Here is a 26,112-nt window from a genome sequence, read left to right as displayed (position 1 = left end):
AAAACTGCTCATGCATGCACAAATTAATCATAAATGTCATTATAATTTAATGACCCATTAATATTCTTAGTCATTGGTTCAGCTTTACAGAACGTGGACTCATGAGGTGTTTCAGTGTGGTGCAGATCATCTGATAAATCTCAAGAAGACTAATTCCATTTCCGTTCACTTTTATTTGAAGATTACATTGACATGAACTTCTGAATTATTGTTTTTGTTGTCTGTAAGTGATCGTTTCTTGGGCATCTTGTTACTGACTTTATTTAGGCCTGCATACTTGATTTGTTAGTTAAGGCGTTGTCATGTTACGCTGATATTATATTAATAGCACCATATTGTACACAACAGTGAGTCACATTTGCTTATTCACTACACTACAAGCATCGTCGTAAACGGCATGTGTGCCATTACACTCGCATTAAAACTGCAACACACAATAACTCATCCAGCATTCATTTATCTGCACTCTCTAATCTTTGTCAGCTTGTCCTTGGCCGTCTTTTTTCTCGTCTCTGCCCTTCTCCTTTGTGGATTCTTTCACCACCTGAGCAACAAACAAAAGAATCAGTCGACACACGATACAAATATGAACTGTAAAAAATAATCTTGCAAGATGTAATGTTAAACACTAAAAGTCTTTTTTGAGATGTCCGTTTCAGTAGTGTCTCACCTCTCCATCACGAATCTCAACAGTCTTGATTACGACTTTCTTTCCAGGTCCAGTATCAGAAAACTGACCGTAATCTGTTCAAAGACATCACACAGAGTAAAACAACTCAAGACTTAGCAGTACAGGAAATTAAAAACTGTTCACAGTCCAAAAAAATGGAAATGGCATAACAATTGTTTACCCTTTGTGTCTATTGTTGTCATCATTATCACGACAAACTACAGTTAACTCTAGAACAGATTTGATTCCAAAGGACATTTATATAAAGGAATAGCATTGCTTTTGATTACATTTTAAATTACTTTGCATTAGCTCTTGTTTATTTGGTGTCGCATGCATCGTCTTGGACCGTTCTGACATGAAAATTTAAAAAAGGAAGAAAAAGGTAACTACTTAATCACTTTTAACTACGAATTTTCCTTCAATAGCCATTAATAGTAGGGTACCTGTTAAGTTTTAGGTGTTAGGTAGGATTATGGATGTAGAATAAGGTCATGTATAATAAGGCATTAATATGTGCTTAATTACTACTAATAAATGGCGAACGTTGCAGTAATGTGCATGTTAGCAACTAGTTAAGAGACAATAAAGTGGAGGGCTACCAAAAGTTTGATTCTTTATTTGTTCTGCAAATAATACATAATAAGGGACGGCAGCTCAGTTTAAAGTTTTGGATATTCTGTTTTTTTATTATTTTGTCTTTAATAGATAGATATACATTTATTAAGGTCATTTGAATCAGGTAGTTGAAAATTTTCATTAAGCATCAAACAGCAAAGATAACATTTCAAAATAAAGCTCTCTTTTTCATTTTGAGCGAACTGCTGTTCTTTTTATTTTAAGGGTTGAAGAGAAGAAGAAGATGAAGAAACACTTTCATTTGCGACAAATGTTATTCTGTGGGGTACGTGGACTCGTTTATTTGTTATGATAGACTCACCGCCGCCGTGTCCGCTTATTGAAGGCATTTTCATCATAGGAACCACAATTCTGAAAGGTGCGAAGGTCACCAGTTACCAGCGAACCAATTTACCCAAAGAAACTTGTCGAAGTGTCTCCGTGGCGTCGCTCTTACCGGTTTTCCTCTCCCTCCAGAAGTTTCCTGTAGGTGGCGATCTCAATATCTAGGGCCATCTTAACGTTGAGCAGATCCTGGTACTCCCGCAGGTGGCGTGACATCTCCTCCTTCAGGTGCCGTATCTCTTCTTCCAGACGGGACACGGTGTCTTGATAGTTTCCGGCCTCTGCTGCAAACTGCTCTTCCATTTCTCTCATCTGCCTCTGCAGAGCCTCGTTCTACCAGCACACACACAATCTTTTAGCCATTTAAATAGGGGAATATCATGCATTCATAAAGCGACTATACAGAAACACACGTTTGACGCAACTAAACAATTCAAATATAACAATAGCAATTAAGTACATCGTGCTCCAAAATGTTTTGAAATTCTGGTCATATTACTTCCCCAAGAAGATTTTAATACCTACTACTTATTGAGTTTAATCAGTGATGTATAATTGTCCAGGGAGGTTTTCGAATTATTACGCATGTTTTCTTTTTCCAGATAAAGTGAGCCAAGAAAGAGATTGAACTCAGACTAAAAGTTAACATTTATTAAATGCCCATGAGAAGAATGCAATATTGATGCAATAATAGAAGTTAAGGAATGACCATTGGGCAGCGAAATGCTTGGGTCAGCAGAGTCAGAAAAAAACAGGTGGAGAAGAAAAGAACCATTGACTGCGGAAGAATTAAGATGAGAAACCCTTGCTGGAGATGTTCCAGGTTCTCAGAGACTTCGCTTGGGTCACAAAATCCTAAAGATTGACCCTCACTTATTAAGAATAAAACGCTGAAGTGTCGTGAAAGCCATTAAGTTGCGAGGGACTCTTGAAGGAACATCACATCTTCTTGAACCACTGTTGGGAGAAGCTCTCTTTAGGTGTGACTTTGGTGTTGGGGATATTTCCAACACGACAGACAGAGCATTAATCTTGAGTGACACTCAATGGACGTCTGAACTCTGAACGGTACCTCGAGCAGCATCATAAAAACATTGCAATATGTAAATAAAATATACGGCCAGAATTTCAACGTGCTTAATCATTTGGAACAGCGTGTATAACGATTTAAATGTAGCATAATTAGTGAAGACGATGCATAAATGTTGTATGAAATGTACGTACAGTGCTTTTGAGAGCATCGATATCGCAGTTCTGGGCTTGAATTTGCCTCCTCAGGTCATTGGTCTCTTGTTTAGCCTGCCTCACGGCCTCAGCGTTGCGCTTCGCCGAATCAGTCAGGTCAGCAAACTAACAGAAAACACACAGAGGTGACCAGTAAGCCTTACGGTATTTTAGCGGTGTATCATCAGGAACGCGGCTCTCACCTTGGACTTGTACCACTCCTCGGACTCCTGCATGTTTTTGGTGGCGATGCTCTCATACTGAGCCCGGATGTCTCGAAGTGCCGCTGTCAGATCAGGCCGGCTGGACGTCTCCATCACCTCCATCTTCATCTGCTGACTCTGAACACTCACCTGCACGTCCTGAATCTCCTACGCATTTAAACGAACGGAAAGGTTAATGATGACAAAATAGTCATTAGAGACCAGAAGTTGCTTTGTTGCCAGCATTCTTCAAAATACGTTCTTAATACAAAATTATAAAACTTTTGGGTAAGGTCTATCGATCCTGTACTATACTACTGATTATTCTACTGATCTATTCCCCACAAATACCAGTTTCCCTATAAGCTTACGTTTTTTTAAAAAAGTAACAGTACAGCTATTCAGCAACTCAAAATGGCTTTTACACCATGTGTTATCAGCACAGACAGGAACTTGAATATCACCAATTCATGAATGCTTGGTTAAATATTAGTGTCTCACCTCATCATGCATCTTCTTGAGGAACTCGATCTCGATCCATCAGAGACTCAATCTTTCTCTCCAGCTCCAGTCGAGCGAGTGTAGCATCATCCACATCCTTCAAATACAAACACAGTCAGATTATACCTGTTTTTTAGAAAGGAGCATTTTTGTGATTTTGCGTAAGATGTTTAGGTGACTAAGTAATGACAAGGGTGCAAAACTATTTTCAATATTCAATATTTTTTTGACTGATATTAAAAAAAAAACAAGAAAATTTAGCTCGAATGGATTCTTAGAAAACAGAATCGGAGTGGATTTCGAAATAAATAATCTTGTCTTCACTCAAACACTGAGAAAACACCTCCGAGACAGCTTTCGGTGGAAATATGCAACGTGTTGTAAAATACATTTCCATTACCTTACGAAACAGAGTCAAATTATTCTCAGCTTCCTGTCTTTTCTGCATCTCCTCATTTAACCTGCGCATGAGAGAAAAGTCCACTTCAATAAAAATCAAGTTTCATACCTTTTCCCAGAGTAACAGAAAATGTAATTATACATTAGTGTGCTGTTAGACTCGTGTAATCCATCTTTCGTTTTTAACCTGGGGAGAGTGAGAGAGGGTCCTTAAAGACTGTATGTCTGAAGGTTATGATATGAATACAAAAATCTTATCTGGCAGAGAGTCAGAGGAGCAATTAGTTGATCTGCGTAAAAGCCTGCGAGATTACCGGCCGGGTGAAATGTTCTTATTTTAAAATTTAATAATCTGTTCGAAGGGCAAGCCAAACATATAGAGGGAGTCCTCTTGCTTTTGTTCAAATCATAATACATGCTCAAAGAAAAAAGACAAGATCTAGACTAAAGCAGAAATGCTTCTGTTATTATACGTTAACCACAGCAGTGTACGATCATTCAGAGTTATTGTATTCTATCTGTTTTATCTGAAATATGTTTGTACTGGCAGTAACACTTTATTTTAAGGTTTCACCTTTTAGTCGCGCATTATTATTTCATCTGAACATATTTACAGGGATTTATTAAAACATATGCCTGCTGTTGATGAAACAACGAGTAAAAAATAACACTGCAGAATATGAAGAAAGTGTGCAATCTAGTTAATAAAAAAAACATCTAGTAAGTATTAATACATTTTAAAAAGTATATAAATATTCCATTCATAGTTGGCAGTATAGGCCTACTTATATTATAATGTTATGTAGGATTTTAGTGCATTTTTAACCCACTTTTATCAACGTCAACTAAAAAGTTCATTACGGAATGATGATTTTTGTGATAATACATGGGCAATGTCATTATATATAGATAGATATTGAAATAATTTCATATTTATATACTCAAAATGTTACATTTAAAATATTAATCTCATAACTTTATATATAGTCAGCTAAAAACAAATAAATAAATCACTTAAAATACCATATGCATTAAATTAAATTAGCATGGATCTCTTAAATATATTTATGTAGGTAAATGCTTCAGACACTGTTTGAGACTTGCTCTCTTTTCTCGTCGGAGAAAACGCCCCGGCTCGTGCTCTGAGGCGCTGACGCGTCCGCAAAGACCCGCCCTCCTTAGTTACTGTTGCTAATTAGGCTGCAAATTCGCTCGCGCGCCGATCTCGTGTAATGGGCGTAAAACGGAATTTTAATAAAGTTCTTGGAGTGTTGGTTAAAGTCGTTTAAAGTACACGGATCATAAAGACTGTGTGTGTGTGTGTGTGTGTGTGTGTGTGTGGAGCGTTAGTTGAAAATGCCTCATCGATTAAACATAATCTAATCACGTTATACATGATGATGATGATGATGAAGATGGGAGGGTCCCTGCTGCAGTTTCTTTGTCTGTTAATTTCCTTCGCCGCCACGCCCATATGACATGAACATTATCATGCAGACACAGCCTACTGTTATTTTTAAGATCTAATTTTAATATATTCAACCATGATATAATTCAAGTGATATCTGCATTAAGTTTCTCTACTAAAGCAATGCTCTTTTGTCATATTTTCTCCATCCTGAACAAACATAAAATAGCCCATATTCAATTCAGTTCTATATCCAAAATGTCAGTGTAATCGCATGAATTTTTTAAAAAGAATATTATGACAATTAAACCAAAGCTGACTCTACAGCATGTATTGTCAGGCCTATAATAACATCATCAGAAATGAGGCCCGAACTTCTCATTTAAATTAACATACAGTAACGGAAAACCAGTTTGAATTTTTACTCTTTCTAAAAAAATTAAATTCTCTGATTATTTACTTGTGTCACTGCTTTTCTCAGCGGCGCACGCTTTTGAAGAATGCTTGAACTTTTTTGTCGGTGCAATTAAAGTAGATGTCCATGCATATAATTTCAAAAAAAAAGGAATGGTTTTGAATGGCCTGAAGATAAGTAGCCTAAATGATGATTGTTATTTTTTGGGGCGAACAGTCTACTGATGCACTGGCCTGAAGTTTTTTCTCTCTCTCTCTCTCTCTCTTTCTATATAAATTTAACAGACTTGTAATCTGTAATCTATCCCATACGGGCATGCACCAGTCAACACACGCACCTCTGTTTGAGCAGGGCCACATCTTCGGCCAGGTTGTCTCTATCCACCTGCATCTGGTCTCGATCTTTGCCCATCAGCTCCAGCTGTCTGCGCATCTCTCTCATCTCCTGCTGGCACAGCTCATTGATGCGGCCTGATGGCCCCTGCTGCTGGTCCTTGTACTGATCCAGCTCCACAATCAGCTTTGAGTTCTGCTGCTCTAAATACCGGACCTTCTCTATGAAGCTGGCAAAGCGGTCATTGAGTTCCTGCAGTTCTCTTTTCTCATTGCTGCGTGTGGTAAGGAACTCCTGGTTGATGGCCTCTGCCACTGAGAAGTCCACTTTATCGTAAGAGAGACGGGGGGCCGGAGCACTGGAGCGGCTCCTGAAGTCTACCGAGCGCGTGGGAACAGAGGAGGAGATGTAGCGGCCCCCGATGCGACTGGACACGGGGCTATAGACAGGCGTCCCGAAAGTGCGGTGATAAGAGGTGCGAAATGTAGAGTGACTCATGGTTTTGCTTCTAATTGCTGTTTAAACCTTTTATTCAAGGATATGCCTAGTTGTATCTTCGTCTTCGTCTGGTCTTTTTGTCTCCAGTAGTTTTGATCAAAGCTGAGTCACAACAGGATGTGAGACTGTGGCTTTTATAGATGAAGCTGGTCAGTTGATCTAAGCTCCACCCAGCCCAGCCCTTTCCTAGTCTCCAGAGCCCCTGATCTCATCTTCCTTTATGTATCTATCATTCACCCTTACAGTCATTCCCTCCCAAGTTCAACCTGGGCACTGCTGGACACGTTCCATTCAGCGCTTGAATTCTTGCTACACAACACCTGATGCCAGGACTTGCTATAAAAAAATTACGGCCAGACTCACCATGGGGCTAGACTGGGCCAAAATCAGGCTGTTGCGCAGAACAGAAAAACAAACAATAAAAACGGATGAAGAACCAAACTCAAGAATTCATGAATAGTTCAGCATTTATTAATACAGTGACTTGTTTGTGCCCTAACCATGTCAGTAAAACAGTATCATTTAGCCAGTTAGTAATGCTAAAAAGCTCAATTTTTAATAAATGTAATTTTTAATTAAATTATTTGGCGCTTGATTACATAAATGCTTTGTTTATGACGAGTAGGATATTTTAAGCTATGAAACTTGTTATGATCCGAATTCTGAAAATTTTGGGACGTTTTTTAAATCTAAAATAGTCGTCACCTGGAGGGGAGCATATCTTGCTCTAAAACCCTTATATACCTTTCAGCATTCACAGTGCCCTCCAAAACATGCAAGCTAAACATACTGTATGCACTTATGCACCCCCATACCATCAGAGATGGTCTCTGGAAGATCTCTCTCCAGCGTGAGGACACGGCATCTGCGATTTCCAACAAGAATATCAAATTTCAACTTGTCTGACCATATACTGTAACACTTTTCCACTTTGGACGGGCAAAGGTCTTCAGCCTTGTGCCTTACACATAGAGATGATCTCAATTTTTTCTGAATCTTTTGATGGATATTTATATGATCTTTTTAAACACTCTTACACAATTTTTGACAGATTTTAACATGTTTACTTCTGAGAGACTCTGCTTCTCTGACATCCCTTTTGACCTGATGTCAAACGTTTTTAGTTGCTAGATGTTCTCCCAGTTTTTTTTCAGCCCTTTTTTGCTGTAGTTGTTTTTACCTTTAATTATATAGGACTTTTAACAATACAGATTGTCTCAAATTGCTTTAAAGTATGAAACAGGGATGTCAAGTTGATGATAATCACTGCAAATTAAGTGTTCCCAACTAAGCAAGCCAGAGGCGACAGCAGCAGGGAGAAACCACGCTCAGTCGAGGGCCAGTTCTCCTCTGGTCAGATGACCAGCGGTTCAACTCCAAAGTCAGATTGTGGAAAAATCAGATTGTGGGTGTCATGTTGCACAGAAGCATCCTAAAATTGATCTTAAAAGGTTTCAGCTTTCTGCTTGTAAACGACTCCTAAGTATCTTTTAAAATTTAGCAGTAAGAAATGACTTGTCATCCAGTTTTTTATATTGACTATGCATTCCGTTAATTTCTCATTTTGCTGAATTTCACCAGGCTGCGGTGAAATATAGAAAAGAAAGAAAATATAGAAGAAATATAGAGCACAGTATCATCAGCGTAACAGTAAAAGCAAACACCATTGTCTCCTGATGATATCTCCCAAAGGAGTCCCTAGTAGTGAGCCTTGAGGTACTCCATACTGCACTTAACGATATGATACCTCTTCATTCACTGCTACAAACTGATGCCGGTCAGATGAGTTCAATGTGAACCTTACTAAGGCACTTCCACTAATGCCAACAATGTTTTCTAGTCTATTCAGAAAAATGTTGTCCATGATAGTGTTGAATGCAGCACTCATTTCCAGAAGCACTAATAAAGAGATACAATTATAATCAGATGATAAAAGCAGGTCATTTATAACTCTAATCTTTGGAGTCAAGTTGTGTTTTTTAAACGAGAGGCTTATTAAAAGCCAATTTGAAAGTTTTGAAAACATATCCCAATGACAATAACAAATTAATAATAGAAACAATTTCTGGATTCTGGAAGCAGCTCTTTTAGTAGTTTAGATGGAATATGGTTTAATATACATGTTGTTGGTTTAGATCAGTGGTTTCCAACCATGTTCCTGGAGGCCCCCCAACACTGCATGATTTCTATGTCTCCCAAATCAAACACACCTGATTCATATAATCAGCTCATTAGTAGACACTCCAAAACCTGAAATGAGTGTGTTAGACAAAGGAGAGATACAAGATGTGCAGTGTTGGGGAACATGGCTAGGAACCACTGGTTTAGATGTTAATACGTTTGTACAATTGAGAATGAGTGGAAGTTTTCCTCAGGGGATCTATAGTGCACTCACTATCTGATGCGATACTGTAGCTGACGACTGCATGGTTATAATTTTAATAGTATCAAGTCATTACTGCTGTGCTCTTGGGATATGTCAACACCTGCTGATGCTTTATTTTCATTAATTTAGTCACTGTATTAAATAAATACCTGGGGCACTGTTTGTTTTCTTCTGAAATGTATGAAAAGTAATCAGATCTAGCAGTTTTTAATGCTTTTATGTAGGGTACTTTCTCACCAAGCAATACGAAATACCTCTAGTTTGTTTTTCTCCAGCTGCGTTCCCATTTTCCAGGCTGCTCTCTTTAGGGTATGAGTGTGCTCATTACACCACAGAGTCAGATTATTTTCTTCCTTATCTAAAGTCCTAAAAAAGAGACAGTCTGTTACATCATCAAGTTTTTTTCTGCGCTGTTGATTATGCTGAATTGAGATAAATCATCAAGACTACAAAGCAGTCTTTTGTAGTGGAAGTAACAACAAGTGGTAGTTTTTGTGCAGAATTTAACTGTCATAACTAACATAAATTATACCTAAAATTACAAAAAATGTCCAATTCATTCTTTGTAGTATTAATAATAGTTTTATAAAGTTTCAGGAGACTTCACACGATTAATATATCTTTGGTAAAAATTGTTTGATTTGGAAACATTTGTCATTCACTTAAGCTTGACATGCAGACTCTCCCAAATGTTACTCTTGTATTAGTTAAGACCAAACGAAAAACATTTGGACATTTTGAAGGTTAATTTTTCTATGTATTAAATCAACAGTTTTATTTCCAAATACAAGGGAAAAAGCCAGTTAATTGTTGATGTCCACTTAAATTTATTCCAAACATGATCAAAAGCATATGAATGTTCATGAATGTAAGGTTTTTATTAGGTTTTTAAAGCAAAAAAATGCACACAGGATATGCACAATTAGCTTTCATTGTAATAATTTGTCAACAAATTACACACATTCAAGCTAACACAAAGTAGGCGCACCATTATGTCAGTTGCCATTTTTAAAGCTTGTGAAATTATCCAGTCTAAATGCTACCTGCTATTCATTCAAGAAAACCTAATACTCTTCTCCCTCCTCTTCTCCTTCTCCCTCGATCGAATCTACACCCACCTCCTCATAATCTTTCTCCAGGGCTGCCATGTCTTCTCTAGCCTCGGAGAACTCTCCCTCCTCCATGCCCTCACCCACGTACCAGTGCACAAAGGCACGCTTAGCGTACATCAGATCGAACTTATGATCGAGCCTGGCCCAAGCCTCCGCAATAGCCGTGGTGTTGCTCAGCATGCACACAGCTCGCTGCACCTTAGCCAGATCACCTCCAGGTACAACGGTAGGGGGCTGGTAGTTGATACCAACCTTGAACCCAGTTGGACACCAGTCCACGAACTGGATGGAGCGCTTGGTTTTTATAGTGGCGATAGCAGCATTTACATCTTTAGGTACGACATCACCACGGTACAACAGACAGCAAGCCATGTACTTGCCGTGACGCGGGTCGCATTTGACCATCTGATTAGACGGCTCAAAGCAAGCATTCGTGATCTCAGCCACTGAGAGCTGCTCGTGGTACGCCTTCTCAGCAGATATCACGGGAGCATAAGTTGCTAAAGGAAAATGAATACGGGGGTACGGCACCAAGTTGGTTTGAAACTCAGTTAAGTCAACGTTCAGGGCGCCGTCAAACCGTAGGGAGGCGGTAATGGAGGACACAATCTGACCTATCAACCTGTTAAGGTTGGTGTAGGTGGGACGCTCGATATCAAGGTTTCTACGGCAGATGTCATAGATGGCCTCGTTGTCGACCATGAAAGCACAGTCTGAGTGCTCTAGGGTGGTGTGGGTGGTAAGAATGGAGTTGTAGGGCTCTACCACCGCAGTAGACACCTGTGGAGCTGGATAGATGGAGAACTCGAGCTTGGACTTCTTTCCATAATCGACAGAAAGACGCTCCATCAGTAAAGAGGTGAAACCAGAACCGGTTCCTCCTCCAAAGCTGTGGAACACCAAGAAGCCCTGAAGTCCAGTGCACTGGTCAGCCTATGAAGAGGGGGATGGAAAGAAACGCTTATCAAGTCTATCATATTTAATATTGAGCTAAAACGTAAGCAAACGTTGAATGAAAACAGGCCGACTGCGATTGTAAGGATGCCTTACCAGTTTGCGAATCCTGTCAAGAACCAGATCAATGATCTCTTTGCCGATCGTGTAATGGCCGCGAGCGTAGTTGTTGGCCGCATCCTCTTTTCCGGTGATCAGCTGCTCAGGGTGGAAAAGCTGGCGGTAAGTTCCGGAGCGTACCTCATCTGAACCGCAAAAAAAGATTGAAAGCTGTGAAGCTCGTGGACTAGCAATAAGAGACCGCTAATCAGGCAATTACTAACCAATCACAGTGGGCTCCAGATCCACAAACACTGCCCTGGGAACATGCTTGCCAGCTCCTGTCTCGCTGAAAAAAGTGTTGAAGGAGTCATCCCCTCCACCAATAGTCTTATCACTGGGCATCTGTCCATCCGGCTGAATCCCATGCTCAAGGCAGTAGAGTTCCCAGCAGGCATTGCCAATCTGGACGCCGGCTTGACCCACATGAATGGAAATACACTCACGCTGTTGTGGAAAAGGAAAAGAAATTACATAAACATTTATCCTGAAAACGAGGATGATTACAAGTAATGAGACGCAGTAAAGCATTATGAAAAGTCATTTTCTAATGATATTTAATTACACAGCACACTGAACACAAATTTGGATGTATTTACCAACAAAACATGTCGTTAGTAAAACTTTATAGCTGTATCACGCGCAGTTATCATGTGTAATTATATAAAAAAGAAAAAAGGAAGAAAAGCTAAGCAACGAAGGCATGCAATGTGTAAACACTGTTGTATTTGCAAAATCAGTTTTTGAAAAATATATAAAACATAATTATTCAGCTATAGCTTTTTAGGCTCTCAAACCAGAAATGTTGTCTTATGAATAATAGATAGCTCATCATGCTTCACTGACTTCTCTTCTAACAACGACGAGAAACAATAGATTACGAGAACTATGCAAAACCCGCAAAAAAAAAACAAGCTTTAGAAAAATAAACAGAGAAAGGAAAGTGTTCCCTTACCATTTTGTAGTTTTCCCCAGCTGCTGCAGGCGCGGATATGTGCTGAGCTCACTGCAGAAGATGGAGATGTCTCTGTGACAGAGCAAAGCTGCAGGAGGGAGTGGCTCGGTCCATCAACATCCAAATACATCTTCTGAAAAAATCCAATCTCAATACACTTTTACTGGGCTACGTTAAATCGTTCATGAAAAGTTGAATCTAAAACAAAAAATAAAAATAATTTGTCAAATGCACAGAAACGCAGAAACACCACACAAAGTGGCATTCGTGTTTTATTAGACTGAAATTAACTATCATTTAAAATTATATTTGAATTTGACTACATTGCATTTCAACAAACCCACTGTACACAGTTCTTATATCTCACGCACACTGTTGGGAATAATTCATATTATTGCACGTGGCGCGTGACAATAGACGCGTTTTAGATGCTTTGATGCAGACGCACCTTTATCATTTTGATGCATGAGTACATGAAATGTGTTTTAAAAACCTAAGACGCCTAGACATAAGGCACAATAAGCGCGCCGCACGCGCCAGGGCCACCGCCCGTCTGAGCTCGTGCTGCAGTGCATGACGTCACGATGCTGCAGACTACCCAAAACTCTTCAGCAAGCACCATTTCTTGAAATTAAATAAAATCTTTCTGATTTTGCAAGCGAACCCGGACTGACTCGTCGCTATAACCATAACGCGCGCGCGCGCCTACATCAAATGCGCATGGAACGCTAGAATCATTCTTTTTTTTATATATATAAATGAATGGCGTTCAGAGAGCCTGAAAGAAACGAGCGCCGTGATGCAGTGAAACGAGCAGGTCTGCGTTCACGTGCATGAAGTAGGTCACATACCCTGACGCTTTGTCGCGCTATAAAAGCGCTTCGACTCGAGGATCGCGCGCAGTTACTACATCGACCCTTCGCCGTCGACAACAGTAACGCAGTACAGCAACATATCGTCTCCAGATCGTTACAAAGTATACGAAAATGGTGAGTAGATGTATTATTGCATTTTAGGCTTTATTATTTCAAGAAAGCTAATGCTAAATCTTGTACATTATAATTCTAGATGAGGATTAAAGAGGGTATGCAGTCTGCGGAACACACCTGTGCCATCGTTTAATAAACGACATCTGCTCGATATATTAATATTATTTTTTTTGTATGGGGATGTGTGACCGCTTTTCGTCTATTGGATGCTGATCAGTTGTTTATTACTGCATATGCATTCTTTTTTGTCGGCCAAATATATTGCATTGTTAAGTAACAGAGGTTTTAATTCACCGGAACGTATTTATACATGTTTGGATAGACGTTTGGATTGGTTTAGAGCTATCCTTGCGTATAGGAATCGTTTATTGCATTGATGAATTTGAACAAAGGCATAACAGTGGGTGCACCATATGCACAGTCATAATCTCATTAAATGCACTACTGAATAAATCATCTAATCTGACCAGCTAATCTCGGGAAACATATGTTGCAGCCTATAAACAGCATTTTTCTGAACAGTGCTTTAGACAGATTCAGTTATTCCCTCCAGGGAAGAAATGGTCGTGTATAAACTCAGAATTGAATTTATATTGCACTCTAGATTGAAACACGGGGCTGCAATTTGGTAAAATATCTTATTTAAGTAAACCCATGTTGCCGGGCAGGAAACAGGGAACAGCCGGGTGGAGCTCGAGGAGGAAAGGTGCCATATTCGATTTTGTGCCTGAAGCATGGTGTCAAACACCCAGTTCATATTTGCAAAGTGTGTACATTTCTATCTTACAGCGAAGTCAAGATTGCTAAAACAGTTTTTTTATGCATTTCCAGTCATGTGGGGCAAGCTGTTGTATCGCCTGGAATTTTACATTGCATGCCATTTTGCTTAGCTGCTTAATTACACGCAAAAACTGCTAGTATCATATTTTTATAGTTACAGGTTTACATAGCACAGCTTAAAATGTTTACCTAATAACATGTTTTGTTGGTAAATAAATATTAATTTGTGTTCAGTGTGCTGTGTAATTAAATATCATCGTTTCACTGCGTCCCATTACTGGTATTCATCCTCATTTTCAGGATAAATGTTTTAATTTCTTTTCCTTTTCCACAACAGCGTGAGTGTATTTCCATTCATGTGGGTCAAGCCGGCGTCCAGATTGGCAATGCCTGCTGGGAACTCTACTGCCTTGAGCATGGGATTCAGCCGGATGGACAGATGCCCAGTGATAAGACTATTGGTGGAGGGGATGACTCCTTCAACACTTTTTTCAGCGAGACAGGAGCTGGCAAGCATGTTCCCAGGGCAGTGTTTGTGGATCTGGAGCCCACTGTGATTGGTTAGTAATTGCCTGATTAGCGGTCTCTTATTGCTAGTCCACGAGCTTCACAGCTTTCAATCTTTTTTTGCGGTTCAGATGAGGTACGCTCCGGAACTTACCGCCAGCTTTTCCACCCTGAGCAGCTGATCACCGGAAAAGAGGATGCGGCCAACAACTACGCTCGCGGCCATTACACGATCGGCAAAGAGATCATTGATCTGGTTCTTGACAGGATTCGCAAACTGGTAAGGCATCCTTACAATCGCAGTCGGCCTGTTTTCATTCAACGTTTGCTTACGTTTTAGCTCAATATTAAATATGATAGACTTGATAAGCGTTTCTTTCCATCCCCCTCTTCATAGGCTGACCAGTGCACTGGACTTCAGGGCTTCTTGGTGTTCCACAGCTTTGGAGGAGGAACCGGTTCTGGTTTCACCTCTTTACTGATGGAGCGTCTTTCTGTCGATTATGGAAAGAAGTCCAAGCTCGAGTTCTCCATCTATCCAGCTCCACAGGTGTCTACTGCGGTGGTGGAGCCCTACAACTCCATTCTTACCACCCACACCACCCTAGAGCACTCAGACTGTGCTTTCATGGTCGACAACGAGGCCATCTATGACATCTGCCGTAGAAACCTTGATATCGAGCGTCCCACCTACACCAACCTTAACAGGTTAATCAGTCAGATCGTGTCCTCCATTACCGCCTCCCTACGGTTTTGGCGCCCTGAACGTTGACTTAACTGAGTTTCAAACCAACTTGGTGCCGTATCCCCGTATTCATTTTCCTTTAGCAACTTACGCTCCCGTGATCTCTGCTGAGAAGGCGTACCACGAGCAGCTCTCAGTGGCTGAGATCACGAATGCTTGCTTTGAGCCGTCTAATCAGATGGTCAAATGCGACCCGCGTCACGGCAAGTACATGGCTTGCTGTCTGTTGTACCGTGGTGATGTCGTACCTAAAGATGTAAATGCTGCTATCGCCACTATAAAAACCAAGCGCTCCATCCAGTTCGTGGACTGGTGTCCAACTGGGTTCAAGGTTGGTATCAACTACCAGCCCCCTACCGTTGTACCTGGAGGTGATCTGGCTAAGGTGCAGCGAGCTGTGTGCATGCTGAGCAACACCACGGCTATTGCGGAGGCTTGGGCCAGGCTCGATCATAAGTTCGATCTGATGTACGCTAAGCGTGCCTTTGTGCACTGGTACGTGGGTGAGGGCATGGAGGAGGGAGAGTTCTCCGAGGCTAGAGAAGACATGGCAGCCCTGGAGAAAGATTATGAGGAGGTGGGTGTAGATTCGATCGAGGGAGAAGGAGAAGAGGAGGGAGAAGAGTATTAGGTTTTTCTTCTCCAGGTCAGTTACAGCTTTGCATCATTAATCCGTTTTAGTAAAAGTGTAAACGAAATGAGGTTTTAAAGGCAACAAGTGACGTGTCAAGTGAGTATTGAGTTTGTCTAGTGTGACGTGAAGAATATGTGTAGTAAACATTTGTTCTTTAGATCATGTCAATCACATATTTAATGCTGCAGTCAACCGAGACTCAGTCATGTTTTGTGATTTCTCCAATTAGTGAGTAGATCAAATAAATTATGCACTGACCTTACTGATGTCTGCAATAAATTGATCATTTCAAGACACGGGTTGCGTATGCTTTCACTGATACCACATTTAAACGTTCATTTTATACACACAAACATGAATGCATGTCCACATTCTGTTTATGAAGTATACCATATTCTAAAATAAATATCACAAACTTAAACAAAAACTCATCACACATTTGAGTATTTATTTCTAAGCAGCAATTGACAAAATATGAATACGAACTGATATATAAATGATTGCATTTACAACAGCTTCTGAACAATAATGTTTAAATTGTTAAAAAAAATTAACATTCAAATATTTTACTAACATTAAAAAAGTGACTGTAAAACAATTTTATGTTTATATAATATGAAAATATTTTTTATAAGGCACTCACTGTAGTCCAGTATACTCCAATAATGTTAGTTTCTATTATAAACCACAACAGCCCACTTTCTTTTTCCTTTCATTCTAAAATTTAAATAATTCATTATAGTTTTTAAATAAAATAAATTTTTATTATGCATAAAAAAATAAAAAAACAGCTTGTGATGATATAAAAAAGTATAAGTACTTGATATAGTAATAAAATACGGTCCAGGGTCTAGACATGTTCAGAACTGAAATTTTATGTATGTGTCATAGTAATAATCTTAATTTGTTTTAATATGAATTTGCGCCGTGATACCAGCAAGCAATATAGAGAACAACAATGTTAATACAGGGACTAAATAAACAAAACAAAGCTGCATAAAGGGAAAAAAAATCTAAATCATTAAATATTGACATCACATTACATTATGATCACCTTAAGTATGTCATTAAACAAACTTCAGAGAAGCTTAATTTGTAAATTATTATACAGGCTCAGGGGGCTCACTAATTTTAATATAAAAACATACACACATATACATACAGGTGCATCTCAAAATTTAGATAAATAGTGTTTAGATAAATAGCGTGTTTTTTGTAACTTATTTAAACAAGTGAATCTTTCATATATTCTAGATTTGCAAAACAGAAAAGTTCTTTAAAGTAAAGTATGTTCTTTTATGCACTCGGTACTTGGTTGTTTGGTCCTTCAGCATCAGTGAGGAGTGAATGGAAGTGTGTGGCTCTGTGAAGATACTATTGAGCTTCAGCTCGTCTGTATTGTTGGTTTGACTGTTTATCATCTTTCTATTGAAAATATCCTATAGATTCCATATGGGCTTCAGGTCGGACACGTTAGCTGGTAAATCAAAAACACTGTAATATAATGGTCAGCAAGCCACTCTAAAGTGGTCTCGTCTCTGGGCAGATGCTAAAGTCCTGCTTGAAAAGAAAAACAGCATCTCCATGAAGCTTGTCAGCAGATAAAAGCATAAAGTATATATATATAATGCAATTCTTAGACTTATTAGCAGGTAGTTTATGTAACAATCAGTTGTTAGTTGAAGTGCAAGCCTTCATCACTGAACGTGATGTTAAGAATACAATTATGAAACAAGTGGTTCACGTTAAGATTTCACAACAGCAACCCAAGTGGAAAAGTTTACTTCCGTTTAACATAATAAAATTATTCCTTGTTCATATTCATGGGATCCCAAAATATCACTTAATTGTCCTTATCTTAAGAAGCACTAGAGAATCATTTTTTATATTAGGTCGTGAAATTTATTTGCATAATGGATTTTTTTGAATGCTGAAAGATAATCTTGTTTGGTACAGTCAGTTTTGACCAGGCGTCCTGGTCTTGAGCACCAGGAATTATCCATCAAGCCAGTTATGCAACAAAATCAAGATCATTTCAAGCACCTTCAATCTCAAAACAGTTGCAAAGCTACAACCCAACCTGCACCGAAGAGAAATCCAGCAGTTTTGTTGATATGCATTTCATGCACAAAGTAGATTTTTGGTCTCTGAAACCCTTACTTCACTTTTACCTTCACTCGATGCCACGCGTTACTAAGCACTCCTCTTAAGTTCCAGATTGGAGCGACAGTGTCTGGCTGTGTGTTGTAACTGCTGTCCACTGCTTTGCACACAATCTCCATCTCCTGAGCCCTTGGAGGAATTGGGACGTCTATCTCCCACAGCTTCCAAGCCCAGGCTCTTCCAGGTGGAGGAGGAGGAGCAGGGTGCTGTCCTTGATCACCGGTGCAAAGCTTGGCTACATGCCACGTTTTCCCTCCATCTACCGAGACGTCCACCCTCACGACCTCTCTTCCTCCTCCACTCCACGCATAGCCCTTCACGGTCAGCTCCCTATCGCTGAGCTCTACTGAGGTCCCTTCTGCTGGGTGAGTGATGGCTGACTGTATGGGCAGCTCCTGGATGGCTGGTGCAGATTTAAAATCCACAGTGTCCCAGTCAGTGCCTGGAGAAAAGCCTTTATAATCATTCTGCTGCCAGTGGCTCTTGCTTTCTTCATCACTGACAATGATCTTCCCCAACCATTTGACATTGCGTGCTCCAACAACTCCAGGTACAACCACACGGACAGGGTAGCCATGGTCGGGAGGGAGGTCCTCGCCGTTCATCTCGTACGCGAGGAGAACATCACCTTCTTCGCTCAGAGCCTTGTTCAGTGGAATAGATGCGCCGTATGCTGTTCCCGTCACATCCCTGTCTAACCCTTCAAACTGGACGTGTCGAGCCTTTTCTGCAACCTCTGGTCCAAAGCCATAGGACAGCAGGACATCCCGCAGACGTGCACCTGACCAAGTAGCGTTGCTTATTGCGGCGATGCCCCAATTGAGTCCTTTGACTTGCTTGACTTTGTTCATTTCCGACCGACGGTTCCCGGCGCACTGAAGCGTCGCTGTAACGGTGTGCTTAGGAAAATGAGACTTTAGCTCACTTAGGCTAAGTGATACTACTCCACCAGGGAGACCCTCGATCTCCAACCTGTAAGCTTCAGGATCCACCCTGGGCACTGGAAGATGATTACGCTTAAAAAATATGACTGAAGGGGTGATGTAGCTATCAGAAAGTATAGATGCAGGTGGTTCGGCGTTGAAAGGTTTCAGGCTGTTGATCTGAAGAGCAGGGTGCCGTGTCGGCTCAGAAGAGTAAGGGTCCGATGGGTTGGCACTCTCTTGCTTCTTGAAACTCTCTGGATTAAGAACACCAATTTTATACTCCGAGAGGATTTCTAGAATATGGTCTTGCTGATGGACGGCGTATAATGCCCAGTACGGTTCCAGAGCTCCACCTGCAGCCAGAAGTATTTTGTCGCCACCAGGGTGAATGGCCACAAATTCAGTGATATCGTAGACTCCTCCTTTATAGGTGACCCACACGCCACTGTCAAGGGAACAGTGCTTTGTGACTTCTTCTAGGGTGTAAACAGGAAGATCTGAAGTCTGCGTCACCTGAAACTGTGCTGAGGTAGCAGCCCACTGAACCTGAACAAAAATAGACACAATAAAATCAAGATTGCTCAATGACAGCTAGAGCAGTTTTTATGTCCTTTACAATTGTTGCTTGTCAGATTATATGAGCCGGGTGAGATCTTACAGACTGTGAGACATCAATGGTCTTCATAATATTGTAAGACTTCAGTAATAATTGACAGGCTTTGACTTTGTGGTCGGTTTTTACAAAATTATTTACAAAAAATGTAAAGCTTCACTAAACCCAACAACAAGTTTTTTGAGATGTTAATAGATACGCAGGTGTTATCGCTTAAAACAGTAATAACCGTCACAAAATAAGTGAAAAGTTGACATTGTCATGCTTTTTGGGACCATTTTGTTCATCTAGTTTAAAAAGTTACATTTGAGCGTTTTTAAGTGTTGTAACGTTATACACGACACTTGTCTATTCCAATCACTGCGCTGCGATCTGCATGAGCTATTGCTGTATTTATGCATTGGAAAGTAGCACTCGTGTCACTAGTTAAACCCTCATTGTTGTTGTTTAGCGTCACTTGTGTTGAGTTTAGTGAATTGGGGACTAGTGCAAACCGGTTTCTCAGATTGTCTTCTGTTGAAGAAAGACGACATGCCAGTTCCTGTCGTTTCTACCGTCTGCATGTTAAAAGCTATTAAATTAACAATTCGAAGTCTAATATAAAAATCCTACTAGTGTGACACTTCTATAGGTTCATCTTCGCGGTCCAAAGGCTCAAACTGATAAGGCCGTGGTCCTACACAGTCAGAGTTTGGGGAGAAGCTCTCAGAAGCGCTGCCCATTTTGCCAACATGTGCGTGTTTGTGTGTGTGTTCACAGTAGGTGTGTTCAACTTCGATCGGTGTATGACAAAGTACCACGACAGATGCTTCAAGTCGAACACACCTATTGTCTGTGTGCAAATTAGAGGTATTTATTAACTTATTGTAACTCCTTTAGCGACATAAGCACTGTTTCCAAACGTGTCTGAATCACAAACAGTATCAAAGGGATCCTTTTTGTAGCTTATTTTGTGCATTTTCAGCAAATTAATCAACCCTGAGCGGAAAGGTTATTTTCATTGGTTGTGACGCATTGGTATTGCTGTATGTATCTTCCCATGGTTATATTTTTAGAAAACATCTCACCTTGTCTTGGTGGAGCTTATAGGCTAAAACAGCTCCAGTACCTGCCAGCAGCCCCGCCAGAGCCAATCTAAACTTTGGCAGCCTGTCTTTAATGTATTTCTGTCCTCCATGTCCTCCAGTGCTCCTCCAGCGACAAGAGACAGGACCACCCCACGCGGACAGTGATGGGACGACGCTCTTTGAAAGTCTGGAACTGAAAGTCATTATAAACGAGCATTTCACAGAATCCGTCCACGTCTTTTCAATCATTCACTTTAAGCAAATCATTAAATCAAAGCGCCACCATTCAGAATAAGTCAAAGATGAACTTTCATGTGTCTTATTTGGAAATGCTTAAATAAGGAACAAAGGTTTAAGGTTTATGAAACGGCAGAATTACCTTTGGCTCCTGATAAGGAAGACCTGAGCAAGACCTTGGGAACGCTTTAGGTGCTGCATTGCTCTTTCTGAGGAGAGACGTAGAACAACAAAACGTCAAAGTACAGCGACAGAAAGCTGAAAGAGTGAATTCCCAGCACAAGTGTCGCTCTAATGGTACCTTTTAAGCTCACTTAGACTTAAGTAACACTACTCCACCAGGAGTCCACCATCCATCTCCAAAAATGTAAGTTTCAGGATCCACCCTTTTCCTTTTTAAAAAGTTATCAAAAGTCAGTGCTTATATGAACTTAATTACTCATATATTTCTGAACTTTCTCCATTAATCAAAGTGTTTACTTCAGAATTACAAACGCATTTTGGATGTTTCATTTTTCACTCGACGGCTAGGTTAACAAATGTGTATTAAATTCAGAAGAACAGTTACAAAGTGCAAAGTTAAACTCCATGCTGGATCAGGTTAAAAATAGTAAACCTTTTGAGTAGTGCTGGGCAAAGATTAAATCACATCCGAAATAAAGTTCAAATAACGTGTGTTCAACAAAATGCATGTTTCGTATTGTCTGGAAAAAAACTGTAGCTTAAGATCCTGCAAACATTTTTGTTTAATGTGCGTTTTTGTTTTTGTTTTCACTTTACCAGCAATGCATTAAATTGAGGCCCCTGGTGACTTTGAAACATACTGCATGGGTCTTTTCGGACCAACCACCATCGTGACTCATCAAAACCTGAACATGTTTCTTATCACTGCAAACACATGTGAGCCTGCTGGGGTAATGTCCTGAATGTCACTGGGTCTTAAAGTGACCAAAGAGAAGAGAACCTCACAACTTCGAGATGATTTCCACCCAACAGACCTCTATTCATTACATATCAGGCCAGACCTCACTGGAGATTGCGGTCTATTAGCTTTATATCAGCGATACAAGCGATGCATGAGCTGCTACTGGTTTTAAAACGCTTTACGACCGGTCATTAACGTATTTGCACACGATAAGAAGAGGGCCAGCAGGGTTAAACAGACTCCCGCATAGACACTATCTCTTGGAAATAAAACGCTGTAAACACGCCACAAAACAGTCGCGTAACCAAAGAATAGTTAAGAGTCTGAAACGAGCCACTGTTGCTCAAATATTTGGTCTGAACACGATTGCATCACAATGGACTTGTTTTGGTCCATGCTGTCCTTGTGTACAGAAAACATGAACCAACAATCTCCTCAGGCTTTCATTGAAAGGACCAGTAATGTTTCAGTTACCAATATTAAAGCCAACTATGAGAATATGAGGCTGTTTTACACTGAACTCCGTGTAATGCTGTAATAAACTGTTCATTTAAAGTTTGACACTTTTAACAACTGCTTGTCTTTTTATTGTGGAAAAAATTAAAAGGTCCAACCAACTGTCCAACAGTGAATCCTTCACCCTCACTTATTTAGTGGGTGGAAATTAATTAAATCTGTTTTTGCTTTCATCGCCCACATGGGTTAAACCGGTCGTGGTTAAGCAGCTTTTAGAGTTAAATCTCCCGTTATCGATGTAACGCTCAAATTAGCACCGTATTAAATTAAAAGAAAACGAATCGCTGGGTAAAAATAGTCAGGTACAAAAACACACGCAAACCGATTTGGATTCAGCGCATCGCTTCGCAACATAACCTGAAAAAAAAAAACGCCCAACAAACTCGATCCCAAACGAGCTACAAACAGCTAGAAGATCGTGATCTTACTGTAATTATCCCGCGGTATCCAGAAAGCGCCATGAACCGAAGAGGACCTGCTCGTTTCTCGAGCGCCTGAAAACTTCACGAGACGCACGAGTGTGACGTGGCCGCGGCATCATCACGCGCACCGCCTGAAAACACCAGCCCCGCGCTCATATTCCCGTAATAAACACACATCCAGCAGACTTTCTCTTGAGGTTAGAATCCATAAAGTCTCGTGGGATTATTTCGACGTCAGCGGGGTGTGCTTTGTTACACTTTCTTCTGCTTTTATCATATTCAAATCCCTCCAATAGTTCACTGCTTATGCCTTATTGTTATATAGGTAACACTTTATAGAAACTGCACAACATGAATCATTAAATACTCAATGCATCCTTTATACACATTAATAGGCATTAGTAAGTGGTTTATAAATGCAGCTTTAAATGTTTTGTTCTTGGGCATATCTGTAATGTCTAAGAACTATATTTATAGTTTAGTTAGTAATTGTGCATTTCAGCTTTACTCTCAATGCATTATGGGTTGCCTACAGATTGACAGCAGCCTAAGAGATGCACGCAAAACTCACCACTACTGACTCCAAAATCTAAAACGACAAAGAACTGCGCAATGCATTACTGTACTTATACCAAGACGCATCGTTAAAACATTTTAATCGGTCTTTATGAATATATTTACACTATTTCTGTCACGGCAGAATATTAGCATGCTGCCTTTGATGAGACAATACAACGTTACTGGGTTTGAAGTAGAAACAAAGAAAAAAATGCACAAGTCAACAAAAAAGAAACGGTTTCTTTTATACAAAAAAAAACTACAATCACACTCACGCACGCTCTCAAACAAACAGCTTTCTGCCCAAATGTGCCTTAAATAAGGCATAGAAATGTCCAATTTAGTTTTCCTCTGCTCCGACCTACGGATCCCGGCTCACTCGTTGCTATGACCTTGTGCTGAAAGGTCAGCTGTACGTGACTCTACTCAGAGGTTAACACAGGACAGCCCGGCTCCGGTCTTCATGTGTCGCTAGCAGACTGAATGGTGTTCGACGGCTCGGGAAGCGCTGCGTCACGGCTGATTCATCTTGGCAGCTTCAGCTTTAATGAGAGAAATCAACTCCTGATTGATCAGGAACACGAAGCGAAGACCTGCGATCTGGACGAAACAGACACACGTTTCAGAACGATCTCACTTCCTGCGTTTACCTATTATTTCTAACTCGTTGAGAACAAGTGGTCATACACATCCAACGGGTTCATGTTCAAAGGTAAAGCACTGAGACTTTTCGCTTATAATGTTCAGAAATTAACTCATGGGCAAGATTAAATGACGTGGTGGGGATCTGGTCACCTGCGGTCCAACCGGAAATAAGAGCTAGAATGCAATTTATTTAAAAGGGACTAAACACATGACTCAAAATTAGATGCGAGCCATCTTGCTTAAAATTAGCGTGCGAATAAAATTTAATTTCAATGCTTTTATTTTTTCCCGGAAGAAAAACGTATTTTTCATGCAATGAAAAAAATTGATCAAATCATAAAAAGGTCCTACATTTTATAAATATCGTATATTGAAAGGATTTATATGCAAAAAGTCATTTATTTATATACTATATGAAACATGCGCTCTGCAGATGTGGTAAATTATTCTTTTTTGACAGATGTCATTGTCAAGTAAGCTTGTCCATACCTCCATCACAGAGTTGTTGTTGAGTTTCCACTTGTTTCCAGACAAAACTGGCCGTCCATCAATATAAATGGGTCTTCGGCCTTCATTAGCGATGAAGAAGTCTCCATTATTTTTCAGTTTAATGATCCCTGGAGTTAGAGAACAACCATTATTTCATTCCTGTACAATTACATCCTGTTAGCACAATGCCATTTGAGAGTCCTAGTGATATTTCGAATCATCAAACGTTTAAATTCGAATCCATAAAGCCGCGCAGCGTTGCATCAGTCAAACAGCTAGCTTGTATAACCGAAACAAAATACATTCTAGTCTGACGGATGCATGCATGAACACGTTCTACCTAGATATAAATCTCTTCGATGGCGAAGGATTCCTCTTAGAGACGAACGCTAATAAACACTGGAGCTAAAGCAGGGCTGCCAAAATGGCCGAAAAACTAAATTCAAATTTTGCACCAAAATATTTGGAAATATATTCAAATTTCAAAGGCATTTCAATTTATGAAAAAAAGCTTTTTTCCCTATAACCCGAAATTATTAATACAAAATATTACTAATGCTAATACTAATGCAACTATTTGAAAAAATATTCATGCACCATTTATAATCAATTGCACCGCTCTAAAACATGCATTATTTAAGCATGCACGGTTTACTACGAGGACGCAAAGAGCACTTTTTTCAATTAAAAACAGAAAGCGCACTGTTAACGTAAAATCAAGTCATGCGTTAAATCACATAATGCCTTCTCTTTTAAAAAGTGATAAAGGAGCAGGGCTGATCGCACCTTGCTTTCTGGAGATCTTCCACGCAGGTCCCTCCAAAGACAAATCCACGTCGATCTGCTTGTCTTTAGTGGCGCGTCCCAGTGTGATCTGAAACGGTCCAAGAGTTCGTTTTCAGTCAACTTCCCTTAAAACAATTGCGCCTCGTATTGTATTTTTCTAAAACAAACGTGAACACCTGGCGTGCCTCGGTCCATCACGCATTACAGTAAATGCTCACTGACCTCTCTAGACCTCATCAGATATCTGACCATCCGTCCACGTAAGGCTGCCAGAGTCTGATTGTCAAAGTCTGGCGAATTGATGCCTGAAACAATCACGTCACACCATCAGCCCCGGCGAACACGTTCTTCTGATAACTATACAGAAAGGCGGTGAAATAAACCTGACCGGTGATGCTGTCCACTAACACCTGCCAGCGAGGAAGTTCCTGCTCCAGCTGTCTGATCTCCCGCTTCTGATGTCTGTCTGCGATCATCAGCTCTGCAAAGAAAGGCAGTAACATTTCACTGACGGAGACGGGAAAAAGTACCGAAACACGTTTAAGCACATCAAAAACAACAAGAGGCTGTACGAAATAACTCACCGTGCTCCAAGACTTCATCTCTGCTGTCCCTGATGAACAAAAACGTCATACATGATTGTCACAAAGGGGCTAACGAGGAAACACGTTGTGAATGTAGAGTCAAGTCAGTGGGTTTTTTCCAGATTTTTGGTCACAGAGCAGTAATATAAGCAGCGTTTGCTACAAATGAACAGTGTTTATTCGTGCCACTCCAGACTGGTTTGGTGCTATGGGGTCGCATACATGCACGAAAACAAGCTTCATCACAGCGAACTATTTAATGTGTTCAACAGTGATTAAAAATTAAACTTGAATACTTTTAACGTTTTCCAACGTTTTTTAGCTGCCAAGGACGGTGAACGTTTTCTGTGCTAGGTCTTCCGGTTGTTCGTGGTTTGTGTGAGGTTTGCACGGAAACATAAAAACG

General features: G+C 40.2%; 4 protein-coding genes, 1 long non-coding RNA gene and 1 pseudogene across 9 annotated transcripts in view; 2 read left to right on the top strand and 4 right to left on the bottom strand.

The window, feature by feature from the left end:
* Nucleotides 1–153: 153 nt before the first annotated feature.
* prph (peripherin) lies at nucleotides 154–9,725 on the bottom strand. Its single transcript, XM_043252158.1, is given in 10 exon segments — nucleotides 154–544; nucleotides 671–744; nucleotides 1,611–1,660; nucleotides 1,746–1,966; nucleotides 2,858–2,983; nucleotides 3,061–3,228; nucleotides 3,562–3,594; nucleotides 3,596–3,658; nucleotides 3,962–4,022; nucleotides 6,121–9,725. Coding segments are annotated over 10 exon segments (1,365 nt in total). The 5' UTR covers nucleotides 6,615–9,725; the 3' UTR covers nucleotides 154–469.
* Nucleotides 9,726–9,859: 134 nt separating this feature from the next.
* On the bottom strand, nucleotides 9,860–12,274 carry LOC122354125 (tubulin alpha-1A chain-like). The gene is made up of 4 exons (XM_043252159.1): nucleotides 12,121–12,274; nucleotides 11,390–11,612; nucleotides 11,163–11,311; nucleotides 9,860–11,045 (listed from the first exon to the last, which is right to left on the bottom strand). The coding sequence occupies exons 1-4, from the start codon at nucleotides 12,121–12,123 to the stop codon at nucleotides 10,065–10,067; spliced, it is 1,356 nt and encodes a 451-aa protein (XP_043108094.1). The 5' UTR covers nucleotides 12,124–12,274; the 3' UTR covers nucleotides 9,860–10,064.
* Nucleotides 12,275–12,722: 448 nt separating this feature from the next.
* On the top strand, nucleotides 12,723–16,067 carry LOC122354124 (annotated as a pseudogene).
* Nucleotides 16,068–16,203: 136 nt separating this feature from the next.
* On the bottom strand, nucleotides 16,204–22,985 carry suox (sulfite oxidase). 4 transcript variants are annotated; one of them, XM_043252154.1, is made up of 4 exons: nucleotides 22,651–22,985; nucleotides 20,924–20,990; nucleotides 20,545–20,731; nucleotides 16,204–19,410 (listed from the first exon to the last, which is right to left on the bottom strand). In XM_043252154.1, the coding sequence occupies exons 2-4, from the start codon at nucleotides 20,980–20,982 to the stop codon at nucleotides 17,932–17,934; spliced, it is 1,725 nt and encodes a 574-aa protein (XP_043108089.1). In that variant the 5' UTR covers nucleotides 20,983–20,990; nucleotides 22,651–22,985; the 3' UTR covers nucleotides 16,204–17,931. The 4 variants fall into 4 exon arrangements, with proteins under 4 accessions (XP_043108089.1, XP_043108087.1, XP_043108088.1 ...); XM_043252152.1 differs by having other exon boundaries at nucleotides 20,545–20,737; nucleotides 22,651–22,975; XM_043252153.1 differs by lacking the exon at nucleotides 22,651–22,985 and adding an exon at nucleotides 21,083–21,566 and having other exon boundaries at nucleotides 20,545–20,737.
* Nucleotides 21,010–22,328, top strand: LOC122354127. Its single transcript, XR_006252086.1, has 2 exons — nucleotides 21,010–21,148; nucleotides 21,565–22,328. It is a non-coding gene; the product is annotated as an uncharacterized LOC122354127 (long non-coding RNA).
* Nucleotides 22,986–23,267: 282 nt separating the features above from the next.
* The window catches only part of mcrs1 (microspherule protein 1), a 6,960-nt gene continuing 4,115 nt past the window's right edge, over nucleotides 23,268–26,112 (bottom strand). For both annotated transcript variants that reach the window (XM_043252156.1, XM_043252157.1), the window contains 6 exons: nucleotides 25,707–25,735; nucleotides 25,511–25,603; nucleotides 25,345–25,427; nucleotides 25,123–25,210; nucleotides 24,337–24,464; nucleotides 23,268–23,802 (listed from right to left, as the gene is read on the bottom strand). In XM_043252156.1, the coding sequence (XP_043108091.1) occupies nucleotides 23,716–23,802; nucleotides 24,337–24,464; nucleotides 25,123–25,210; nucleotides 25,345–25,427; nucleotides 25,511–25,603; nucleotides 25,707–25,735 (508 nt within the window). In that variant the 3' untranslated portion in view covers nucleotides 23,268–23,715. The remainder of the gene's footprint in view (nucleotides 23,803–24,336; nucleotides 24,465–25,122; nucleotides 25,211–25,344; nucleotides 25,428–25,510; nucleotides 25,604–25,706; nucleotides 25,736–26,112) is intronic.

This window comes from Puntigrus tetrazona, chromosome 11 (assembly GCF_018831695.1).
Source record: "Puntigrus tetrazona isolate hp1 chromosome 11, ASM1883169v1, whole genome shotgun sequence".
Lineage (NCBI taxonomy): Eukaryota > Metazoa > Chordata > Actinopteri > Cypriniformes > Cyprinidae > Puntigrus > Puntigrus tetrazona.
This window is presented reverse-complemented; position numbering and strand designations above follow the sequence as displayed.